Below are 12,671 nucleotides of genomic sequence, written 5' to 3'. Positions count from 1 at the left end.
TATATTACTTTTGTTATTTCAACAAAAATTGAAATAATTATTTTTTACAAAAAACTAACCTTTTAAAAATTGACATTTCGAACTTGAATTTCTTAAAATTTTATCGTAATTTAAAATTTTTATTTATCTATTTTTATGAATTATATTAGTTATATATATATATATATATATATATATATATTACTTTTGTTATTTCAATAAAAATTAAAATATTTTTTAAACAAAAAAATTATTTTATAACTGTCCATTTGGATTTATTAAATTTTTTTCATAATTTAAATTTCTATTTATTTATTTTTTATGTATTTTTATGAATTATAATAATTAATTTATATATATAATTTAATGAAAAAAAATTGAAATTTTTTTTTATAAAAAAAAACCAGTTGGAAGTCGTCATTTGGGAGTAGGCCTTCCTTAAGGAAGTCGCCATTCTAAATGGCGACTTATAAGGGAAAAAAAATTTGAAAAATAAAGGGATATTTTGGTGTATAAATTAAAAAAGGGAGCATATTGGTATATATATTTGGAAAAAAGGGTATTATAAAAAAATAGCCCCACGAAGAAGTTCACAAAAACCATATAGATCCATATCTCACTTCCCTAGCATTAATCTCTTCTCATGGCTCTAAACATGTGGAATATTATCTCACAATCTAAACGCTTAATAAAAGTTCAACCTCGTCACTACCTCACTCTCACCTTCATCTTCCTCCTACCTCTCTTTTTCTCATCCCTCATATAACAACTCTTTCTCAAACACATTCAACAACAAAAACCCATCAACCTCACCTTAATCATGTCCTTTACTCTTCTCTTCTACCTTATCTCTTCCATCTTCACTTTTAGTGCTGTCATCACCATCACCTATAGTGCTTTCTACGCTTTCTTTAACCGACCTATTAAACTCCAAGAAGCCATCAAATCCATCTCCACTTCTTTCTTCCCGCTCCTCGCAACTGCCATCGTTACTTTCGCCGTATTCTTCTTCATCTTTTTTGTCTTTGTACTTCTCATTGGACTTGTATTTTTTCTCATCATTTATCTAGGGGATCGACCTCACAACTTACGTTTACTTGGTTGTGTTGTGGTACATGGTTTCAATGCTTGTTTTTCTCCCTCTTGTGAGGTATTTACTAGTTAAGGAGAAGTTAGAGTTTGGTGAAAGGAATGAAAAGGTTTGGGTTTTGTCAAGGGATATTGATGTGGATAATTGATTAAACGCATGAAGAACTTGGCAAAGAGGTATTTTGGAAGGAAAAGGATGAGGCTACCTTGTTCTTAATTCCATTTTTTTTAATCTTGCAATGTCTCCAACTTTGTATTCAATAAATGATTGGTTTTTTATTTTATTTATTTTATTTTTATTGTTTTTCTTCCTTTAAATTGCAAATTTAGTAAAATTTAGTCATTTAAATTTGTGAAATGATATTAGGCTTCAATTGGGTGAATTTTTGGTTTTATTCTAAATTTTTTAATTTTTAGTATGAGTTTTCAATTTCAATTTTTAGTTCCGAATTTCAATTCTTAGTTGAGTTTCAACTTTTATTTTATTTGAATTGAATTACTCTTTTTTATTATGAATTCACTAAATATATAAAAAAATATTAGCACATAAAAATAATTAAAAATAAAAAAGTAAAAATAATATTAAGTTTTAACTGTTTGAAAATAATTTAAATATCATAAAGTTATAATTTATTTAATTATAATAATTTTAGTAATAGTGGTTGAAAATAGGTGTTGTGGAAGACGACTATCATAGTAGTAATTCGTCGAAGACGGCTGCAACGGTCAAAAGAGAGAATTGATAGTTGGAGGTGATGGTCAGAGTGTGATCGACAATGATTTTAGTGATCCTGGACGGTGGTTGGAGATGGTCGTTGGAGGTGGATGGTTGGTGGTAGTGATAGTAGTAGTCTGAGATAGGTTGTTAGAGGTGGGTGGTGGTGGGTGGTGTAGTCGATGATCGTAGAAGTTGTAATTATGTCTATTGATGGTGACTTGTTAATTTCAAAACAAAAACAAGAATTATAAAATCAAGTGGTTTAGTTTTGAGTTTTAAGAAAAAAAATATTTTGAAATTAAGTAAAAACTAGAATAAAAATTATTTTGAAATCAACTCAACCTCATTTTACCGAACAAATTTTTGTTTTAGAATATACTTTCAAAATCAAAAACTAGAAGTTTACTGCCACCGTAAAATGACTCTTATTCTCTTAAGTTAAAGAGTGACACTCAACTTAGTTCTTTAATTTATTAAATTAAATTTTTATTTTTATCATTTGAAAAACTAAATTATTAATCTTTTACAATTTTAAATAAACCAAAATTTTGATTTACATAATAAAATTTATAACTTTAAAAATGAGATGAGATTAGAAGTGGACATGGTGCAAAAACCGATAGAATGTTTAATAATGGAAGTAAAACCACTATTTAGAGAATAAGAATCACTATTCATTCACTTCTACTATCAACTGAGTTTATCAACTGAGTTTAGCTGTTGAGAGCGAGTATCAAGCTTATTTAATATGCTGCCATAGTCTAACTAAGGATAGCAAGGTGGGAATTGAACTAGAGAAGCACGCTAGACACGAGAGTGAATATTAAAGTTGTATTGGAGTGTTACATTGTCAAGGTTTCCCTACTCATATTTAAAAATTGATTTTTAGTTGTATTCTAAAATAGAATATATGATCAGTTTTGAATCAGATAGTTAAAAGATAAATATATATTTTTTAACACTATAGAAAAACACGTTTTAGCTGCCAATTTTAGCGTCGGCCGCAGACTCCGACGCTAACTAGCGTCGGATTAGCGTCGATTCAACCGACACCGGTATAGGAAAACTTTTTGATTTTTTAAATTGTTAGCGTCAGCCTAGCCGACGCTACGTAAAATATGACAGATATTTTTTTATTTAAGTCAACATGGTAGCGTCCGAGAGGCCGACGCTACATTGTCTGATTGGAAAATTTTAATTTTTTTTTATCCTATTAAAAGTAACTAATATTTTGATTAATAATTTTTTTATTTGTCTGAGTGCGGATTATTATAGTATCTATTTAATTAACTAAATTAAAATTTTTGATGCAATTTGTCTATTCAATTTTGACTCAAATAACTTAATAAATTGGTTTTATAATTAAAATATTAATATTAATTTTAACTAAAATCATAATAAAAAATTTATTTAAAAATAGTTCTAAAATGATAAAAACTTAAAAATTTGATAATAATAAATCTAAAATATAATCAAACTCATTTATAAATAGTATGTTATTTAAATATGAGTGATTTAATTTAATAATATCAAAATATATTAATTTTTGAATGTAACATAAAATTGTTAAAAAAAATAAAATTATTATATTAATTATAGAAACATAGAGTAAAATTAACTGATCTTCTTAGTCCCCGTTAAATATAAATGTTATTATTATTTTTAAAATTTTATTCATAGTTTATCATCTACTAACAAATAAGTATCTTTTTTCAATAAACCTCTGTTATTCCCTCACTCTCTTTTTTTCCTTTACTTTTGTTCTTTCTATCTTTTTCACCCTAATCCCACGGCGGCAGCCTTGCAGGCGCCGCCTTCGCCTCTTTCCTTCCTTCTTCGTATTGTGTCGCCCTCGTTTTCCCTCACTCACCAGAAAACCCTCTTGATTTGTTTCTCTTTTACCCTCATTCACCAACTCTCAATTTTCCTCGTTCTCACTGCCGCGAACCCAGGCGCTGCCTTCGTCCAAAGCCGTGAACCCACCACCACCATTATTGGTTTCCCTCATTTTTACTCTCTCAGCGTCATCTCTCTGTATCTTTCGACGTCTTCAACCGAATTATCAGTTTTTAGGATTATTTTTAATTTAGGGATTTGCTATCCATTGTTGGTTTGCTATCTATTTTCTCTTTTTAACAATTTCAGTTTAATATAATCTTAGGGTTCGCTTAAATATACTGAGGGGTTGAATCTTTTCAATTTTAAATATATGTTTTCAATTTGGGGTTGAATGTTTTCAATTTTAAATATGATTTTTCAATTTGCAGTTGAATGTTTTCAGCTTGGAATCTGGAATTATGATATATAAAATGTCATTTGTCATTATATACACTTGATTGCATGTTTAGTTTGGTCCTTCAACTTTTGTTAACATGTGATTGTGATCACCTGAAATTTTGTTCAATCTGATGTCTTACTAAGCATCAGATCACACCTTACTTTGGGTCACCCTTGGTTCCATGAATGAATGTGTATTTTTTTTGTATAGACCAATAGCGTCGGCCAGACTGACGCTGCTTATAACTGAAGTTGACTTTTTATTTTGGGAGTAGCGTCGGATAGACTGACACTATCATTTTTGTTGACTTCATATAACTAGTGTCGGATGTTCTATTTTTAATGATAGCGTCGAATTAGAGTAGGCTTGGCCGACACTAATATAGTGTCGGATGGCACTTGACCGACGCTACGCATTAGCTTCGACCGTTTTAGCCTAATCCCGACATCGACGCTAAATCAACGTTAGCGTCGGCTTTTGGGCCGACGCTAAATTTAGTTTTTCTAGTAGTGTAATAATGTATTTCAAATATCTTTTAGATAACAATATAAAGAAAATTATAATAAACTTATTATGATTTCTACTAAAATACACATTTATCTTCAAATTATTTGTTTTTTTTTGTGAAAAAATTTATAATTTATTATATAAAATAATAGATTAAATAAATATTTTTTTAGTGGTTAAATAGTTAAAATACACACCCTTACAAATGATTTAGTTTTAAAAAATTGTATATAATTTATTAGAAGTATGTCTTTCGGATATCTTTCAATAAATATGTAAAAAAATTATAATACATTAATTATAATTTATTGTGTCATCATATAAGGGACAATTTTATATCATTGATCAATTAATTAAAATATTATTTTTCACAAATTAATTAATTAAAATATAAATGTATATTTTATTATTAATATATCTACTTAAATATTTTTAAATAAAATAATATGTATTTTAAATAATACATACATATTTTAAAAATAATTAAATGATATGTATATTTTTATATGTGCTCAAATAATATTTATTGATAATATTTATTTAGGATCGTCACCGCGCAAATACTTTTCTGCAAATTGATCCAACACAACACATACATCCTCTACAGTTTCATGTTTCTTAACCCTTTTTTCCCTATCATGGTTTGTGGTTTTTAGTTCTATGGGCGGCTAGCCCATTTTCTTCACCAATATAAAAAGATATCGCTCTCTTTGTTTTGGTAGAAGTGACTCGCTATACTGTAGAAAAATATTATAGGTTAAATACATATTTAGTTCGTGTAATTAGAATTTTTTTTTTTTTATGTTGATTCTCGTAAATTTTTTTTTTATTGGTTGACATTTCTATAAATATAATTTTATTTTAAAATAGTTCTTCTATTTAATTTTTTTTATAAAAATTATAATACCGTTAAAATATAATCATTTTTTAACCAAAAAAACTAAAATATTATGAAATTATAATATTTTTTAATTTAAAATTAATCTCACGTATTTCAGTCTTCTTTCTTAAAAAAATTCTAAATGGTACCTTCTTTTTCATGGTTTCAATTATCTTCCTCATCATAATTATTATCACCGCCACCAACATGTTCATCCATTTGAGATTCATCACCATATTCAAATTCATATTACCATAATATTTTTCTTTGTTTGGTGATACTTGTTGAACAATTGTGGATTCTAGAATTGACTCTAAATCAGAGTTTTCTTTGTACACGTGAAGATTAAGGGATTTTAGGAAGTGAGTATAATTTGATTGTAGAGTGAAGAAGGATAAAGAAGAAAGTCCAAGTCATAGTCTTAGACCTAGTAATGGTAAGGGGTGATGAAGGAATCTGTCATGGTGACAAAGTTAGACCTTTAATCAAATTCATTTTATTTTTTCAGATTTTTTTTATTTTATAAATTGCAATACAAAGTGAGAAATTCAACAACAGAAGAAGATGATTGAAATGATAAAAAAGAATGTGCAATTTAGATTTTTTAAGGAAGAAGATTCAAATATTTAGGGTTAATTTTAGGTTAAAAAATATTATAATTTAATTATATTTGATATATTTTGTTTATTTTAAAAATGACTTTGTTTTAAAGGTGTTACAATTTTTGTAACAGGAATTAAATGGATGAACTATTTTAAAATGAAACTATTTTTGTAGGAATGTTAATCAAACAAAAAAAAAAACTTACAAAGATTAAAATTAAAAAAAATTATAATTATAAAAATCAAAGAGATATTTCATCTAATATTATACTACACACATTTAAAAAAATTAAAAAAATAGAAAAATAATGGAATTCAAATCAATGCTTTCCTCTCACCATGAGAGAACAAACATATGAGTTTTGAATAAACGAACCCTCTTTTTAGTGATGATACTATATTTTTGCAAGATCAGAATTAAATGATTATTAAATTAGCAATAATAGAATGGATACATATTGAAGCATCAATGAAAATGATAGCTACCTTTTTTACAAGAAAAAGAAAAAATGAGAGCTACCTGGCCATAGTCACCTTAATTAACACATTAACAAAAAAGATTTGTCCTAATAAACTAAAATTTTGAGTTTACATAAAAACATCAGATGAAATCAACATGAAGAATTTAGTTATTATATATTATTAGTGTAAATTCTTTTTATATTATCAATATATTACAATGATATATGAGATGATTTGAGATGTAGTTTTAGTAAAAATCAATTATATGTATTGATTTAACAATTATGATTGATTTACAATATATATAAATTAAATCTCATACATAAATTATATCCAATAAAAGAATAAATGTTATAAAGAATAAATGTTATCTCATTCATAGCACAATAAAATTTAATTAATTTTAAATTTTTTTATCACATTGTTGATTTGAATCTTATCTATTTAATATATGTTTAGTTTTACTTTTGAAAGATTCAAAATTTCAAACGTATAAAATTAATTTTAAAATAATCAATGATATTAAATATAATTAATTTTTTCTCAAAAAATAATTAATCTTGAAATTACAATTTATAACTTTTCAATCAAAAAGAAACGTTTACATTAAATAAAATTTTATTTAATATATTTAAACATAAATTATGTTACGTGAATTCATTTTTAACTAAAATAATTTTATAAAATTAATGAATTCAAAATTAGTTTGATTAACTCAAGCTTAATAGTTCACGCAAGTAGTGTATTTGATCCTTTCACAGAGAAAAGTAGGATAATTTGTTTAAGTGGTTTGTTGTGTCTTGGAATGTTCTCAAAAGTATTAAAATATAGATTAAAAAAATACATTCGAGTGGATAATTTGAATTTGTATTTATAGATGAAAAGTGATAATATCTAATAGTTGTTTAGAAGCATTAGAGAAGGGAAAAAACAATATTTTATTTATGGTATAAAATGGAAGCATGGGTGGATGATTAGCAATGGTTAGGCAATCGACAGTTCGACACGGCATCTCCTTCTTCTTCATCAGCTGAGTTGAGAGTTGAGAGACGGCAGCATGGCAACTACAGCAAACCTCAACTTGTGGTCAATCCTATCTGAATCGAAGCGAATAATCAACGCCCACTCCCGTCACTTCCTCGCTCTCTCCGTTTTCTTCCTTCTTCCCCTCTCCTTCTCCCTTATCGTCTCCCCCACTATCATCCACCTCCTCACCCCTTCTAATTCATCCACCATCCACATCCTTCTTCGCCTAGCCCACACACAAGCCCAAGCCCAAGTCCAAGCTCAAACCACTTTTCTCAATTCCCCCTTTCCCTTCCCACTCCTCTTACTATCCCTCTTCCTCTTAATCTTCTCCCTCTCCGCCCTCGCCACCATCACCCACAGCATCTTCCACGGCTTCTTCGGTCGTCCCGTTAAACTCATCTCCGCCTTCACCTCCCTCCTCTCCTCCTTCCTCCCTCTCCTCACCACCTTCATCCTCTCCCACCTCATCCTCTTCTCCCTTTCTCTCCCAATCCCCCTCTTCCTCCTAACCCCCTCCTTCTCTTTCTCTTCAATCACCCTCACCCTCACTGCCTACGCCCTCTTCCTCCCACTCATCTTCGTCCTCTTCTACCTCCGTATTTCATGGACCCTTGCCTCCGTCATCGCCGTCGTCGAACGAACCTGGGGCTTTCAACCTCTCCGCCGGAGCGCCGCTCTGATGAAGGGAATGAAATCAGTCGGCGTCTCTTGCTTGTTGTTTTTCGCTTCTTTGGAAGGAATTATGCTGTGGAGCGGTTCCCTTCTTGCTGAAGTGGCTTCTTCTGATAGAGGTTCGTGGAGGGATTGGGCTTTTGTGGTTCAGATTGTGTTGACTTCCACCGTGCTCACGATCTTGATGCTTTACAACGTCGCTGCAAACACCGTGCTGTATATGTACTGTAAGGCGGTTCATGGTGAGCTGGCATCGGAGATTGCGGAGGAGTTTGCGTGGCAGTATGTGAGCTTGCCTTTTGATGATAGCAAAGTCCCTCATGTTGTGTCTGTCGTTCATGTGTGAGTGGCTGTAATGTAACATACACACATATATATATATATATATCTGTACTCACTATTTCCCAAATTTTGTATAAATGATGATGTGATGGATGAAAAAGTAACATGTTAGTGTTAGATCGTGCAAAATTTTGTGGTTATTATTGTTATTCATTATGAAGCAGCATGTTTTGTGAAATTAATTCGCCTGTGCCTTTTAACTTTAGGAAAATAAAATCGCTGCTCAGCACATATTGCAATAAAATTAACCATAGCATTCAATTTCAATGGTTATCATTTATCATGTTATTTTCAATAATTAGGTCATTTTTTACATTGTCTAGACATTCATTATTGTTCATAGGAAAGAGCATGAATTGCAATAGAGAATAATGTGTATGAAGTTTGAGTCATTAGACAAGATTTGGATACTCTCCTTCAATTTCTCTCCATCACACTCTATCTCTCACTTAACTTTAATCTCCTTTCATTCAAAAATGTTTTAAATTGGAAAGTAGATCATCTCCTTCCTCTCAAGCACACTTTATGGAAATTAGTACATAGGAATCTAAAAGAAAAATGAAGGAGAAATTAAGAGAGACATAGATCACATGAAGACTATTTTAAAGGAAATGATCCCAATCCACCACTTAATTTCAGACAACATTTATTTGCTTATGGAACTTTAATTTATGTCAGATATTAGTTCAATTAAATAACCCGGCTCAATTTTAGAAACTCACTTGGTATTTTGTTTTGGAAGTTGTATTGTATGCATCTTAAATTGGCATTTCAAAGCACAATGAGAGGAATCAAAGGTTTGATGCACATATTCTACTGGCAAAAAATATTCGAACGCCACAAATTACCCAAAAGCATACATCAAACTTGCAAAATTTGGCCGAGTTTTTTAGAAATCTTTCACCTGTGTTTGCTCACAACAAACTCATCACAAACCTAGGCACAAGTAATTAAAGAAGTGAATTTAATAAAGCTAAGAGCATCTACAACGGTGAACTCAATATGGGTTCTTTAGATGGGGTCCACTGTGCCACGTCATCTTAAAGCAATTCACTCATTTTCTACTGCAACGGTGAACTCAACATGATTCAAGTTCTCTTATACTACATCACCTTAAATCAACTCATTTATTTTTTACGGTTTAACTTTTAAAAAATCATATTATATTCCATTATTTTAATTTATACATTAATATTTAATTTTATTATAACTTAAAATATTAATTTAAATGAAAAAATAAATAAAAAAAGTACGTTAACAAAAATTGTGAAGAAAAATTATGAGTAACAAATTGTTTCTATTAATGAGCTAACAATCGTAATTAAAGGAGAAAAAAAAGGCTAACGGTGGTATATTAACTAAAAAAAGCTAATGGTTACAAAATTATTATTATTTAATAAATTAAAAAGAAGTTAACGGCTATAAATTAATAAAAAATGATAAATTTATTATTATTAATAAATTAATAAAAGACGGCGGTTATAATTATATTATTATTAAATTGTGAAAATAGATATAAAAAACACAAAAAAAGAGGTAACTGCTATGAAGCACCGTTCCTTCCTGACAGTACCGTGATGACACCTTGGCACAACTCCAACGGTGAACCCACAAAAAACTGGAAGTTAAGTAATTACACACTGGCAGACGAACTCATTTTCACTCCCGTTGTAGATGCTCTAACTAGTAAAAGACGTTAAAAAGCTGTTAAATTTGCCAACTATCTCTGGCTCAATACAGACATCTTAATTCTAATTCTAATAGAAATAAAAGATGGAGATATAATTAGTATAGTAACATAATTTGGGGTGGGGATGAAGAAAAGGAAAAAACATTCTTCCTAAAATAGCCATTTCTAGTTCTCTTAAATGCAAGTAACAACAAACAAGCCATTCTGCCTAAACATAAGGTACCATAACTGGATAGAAAGCTTAACAAATTAGCAAGCAAGGACAACTCAGAAGTAACAATGGCAATGTAACAGGAAGCTCAACCATATCAGTTAATAGTGACAAAACTCTGTACATCGGTTACCACTTGATCCTCCAAAACTCAGGAGCATCGTCGTTTAACAGCATCAAAAGAGGATGATGGCCACTGGATGCTCAAGTACCTCCAGCTCACAAATCAAAAAATGAACAATTCCCATCTAAAGAGTCAGCAAAAGATAGTTATCGAATTGACACCTAAGTTGGTGGTCAGAACTTTCTAGTGTCTACTGTGACTCTTGCTGGATGACAATGTAGGCCTGAAAGATCTCTCATCCTGATCAGCTCTGAAAAGAAAATTACTCCGATCTGCAGATCTCTGAACAATCCTACTAGGAACCTGGTCACTGTCTTCCCCACCGGAGGCCTCATACCCATCACTTGTTGACCTCGACAGTGGATTTTCCTTCAGAGCTGCAGCATCAGCAGCTGAAAGACCTGCAAGATGCCTTGCTTCCTCAGCTCCCGAAGCCCGAAAAGGATGAATATCAGGAGAGTCTAAACTGCTCTCAGGAGACGACAGAACAATTCCAGCTGAGCTTGGCATTGCTTGGCTTGTTTTAAATGCACTACGTGCTTCATACTGAAGTGGGGCAAACCCAGACCTTCCATTGAAGCCCCTATCAGTATTATTGGCAGAAACTTTCATCATGGATTCCATAGATAAGTCGGCAGGAAGGTAAATGCGTTTATTATCCTGCTTTTTATTGTTTTCATTCGCAGGAACCATTCTTTGGCCACTGCTGCCAAAACTGCTGTCTGGTTCTAGCCTGGAAGACTGATCATGTCTTATCACAGGCAGCAGAATTTTGGACTTTTTCTTTGCTTCAGCGGCAGCCTTAGCAACATCTTCTGCATTTAATCGCGCCAATGTCCAAGGACTAATTTTGACTGCTCCAGGATTCTTTTTCTTTAATGGCTCTTCTCTCATTGACTTCTTTCCCAGTGAACTCACAGAACTTGTTTCTGGGGGCACTACATCAAACTATAACAGGATATGTCAAATGAAAAGACTTAATAGTTGATAAATTTAGTTTTAGGTGAAAGGATATTTCTTGCATAATATGAAAGTCACAAACCATCCTAGAAAGGTACAAAAAACTTCCAAGGTTGATACACAATACTATTCTCAATATGTTTATCAATCAAATATTGAATTCCTCTGCAAATCTCAATAACAAACAAATCTATGTGCATGCAAATGCTCAAGTTTGCATGACAACTATCCATGTGAAGCAGTGTTTTTGCGGGAAAGTCATCTAACTAAAGGCATTTTACGAAGAAAATAAACCCCATAATACAAAAAAGCATGTCACCTGATCCTCAATAAACATGCGCGGGGGTGTGCACCAGGCACCAGCACCACGATGTAAAGCATTGAAGGAGCTTGCACTGCTCAACCCAGTAAATGAGCTAACAGTTGACATTTGGGGACTTTGCTGGCCTCCATTTCCTAGCTGCTCCTGCTCTTGCTCCAGCTCCCTCAAAGCTACAATGTAATCATATGTGCTGAGTCCCTGAGTCACTCGCAAAAACCGAAATATTAAGCACTAGGAGTGAAAGAGATTTGACTAAATCTTGTCTAAAATATGTTCTGTAGAATAGACTAAACCACTCCAACTAGCCCCCATTTTGCACATCCCTTTTGGTTTTTCCATATGAGAGAGAGAGAGAGAGGCGCTTGAAGTTGAAAAAAAGCTACTCCATACATGAACAGTATAATAAAATGCATTACAAATGAAATGCAGAGTTAACCAGATCATCACCACTTGAAGTTGAAAAGAAGCAACCACATATATGAATAATGTAATGTATAATATGCATTACAAATGAAGAAAGTATTAACAATTAACCAGATCATCAACGTACCAAATAACTGCCAATTTACCTTTTTAATGAGGAGGATATGAAAGAAGAAAAGCTGAACAACAGGCAAGGTAGCAATCATAGCCAGAATTGTACAAGCAGACTGAAAAGTAAAAAGGAACAGAAATGAAGTTGATCACGTGTAAGAATAACTATAACTGGAAATAGCCTCAATGATTTTCATCAAATAAAAACAGCAAGGTTAAATTCATATGTATGATGAATAAATAAATAACAATTATAACAGTATAGTGATCAG

At 31.2% G+C, this 12,671-nt stretch overlaps 2 protein-coding genes across 2 annotated transcripts in view; one reads left to right on the top strand and one right to left on the bottom strand.

Annotated features, from left to right (window-relative positions):
• The first annotated feature begins 7,423 nt into the window (after window positions 1-7,423).
• LOC101497270 (uncharacterized) lies at window positions 7,424-8,736 on the top strand. Its single transcript, XM_027330423.2, has one exon. The coding sequence runs from the start codon at window positions 7,573-7,575 to the stop codon at window positions 8,560-8,562; it is 990 nt and encodes a 329-aa protein (XP_027186224.1). The 5' UTR covers window positions 7,424-7,572; the 3' UTR covers window positions 8,563-8,736.
• Window positions 8,737-10,250: 1,514 nt separating this feature from the next.
• The window catches only part of LOC101496942 (probable protein S-acyltransferase 22), a 6,911-nt gene continuing 4,490 nt past the window's right edge, over window positions 10,251-12,671 (bottom strand). The window contains exons 7-9 of the mRNA XM_004514190.4: window positions 12,435-12,515; window positions 11,863-12,063; window positions 10,251-11,531 (exon numbers count right to left, since the gene is read on the bottom strand). Of these exons, the coding sequence (XP_004514247.1) occupies window positions 10,767-11,531; window positions 11,863-12,063; window positions 12,435-12,515 (1,047 nt within the window). The 3' untranslated portion in view covers window positions 10,251-10,766. The remainder of the gene's footprint in view (window positions 11,532-11,862; window positions 12,064-12,434; window positions 12,516-12,671) is intronic.

The sequence above is a fragment of the Cicer arietinum genome, chromosome 6 (genome assembly GCF_000331145.2).
Source record: "Cicer arietinum cultivar CDC Frontier isolate Library 1 chromosome 6, Cicar.CDCFrontier_v2.0, whole genome shotgun sequence".
NCBI lineage: Eukaryota > Viridiplantae > Streptophyta > Magnoliopsida > Fabales > Fabaceae > Cicer > Cicer arietinum.
The sequence above is the reverse complement of the archived record's forward strand: the minus strand, read 5'-3'. Positions and strand labels throughout refer to the sequence as shown.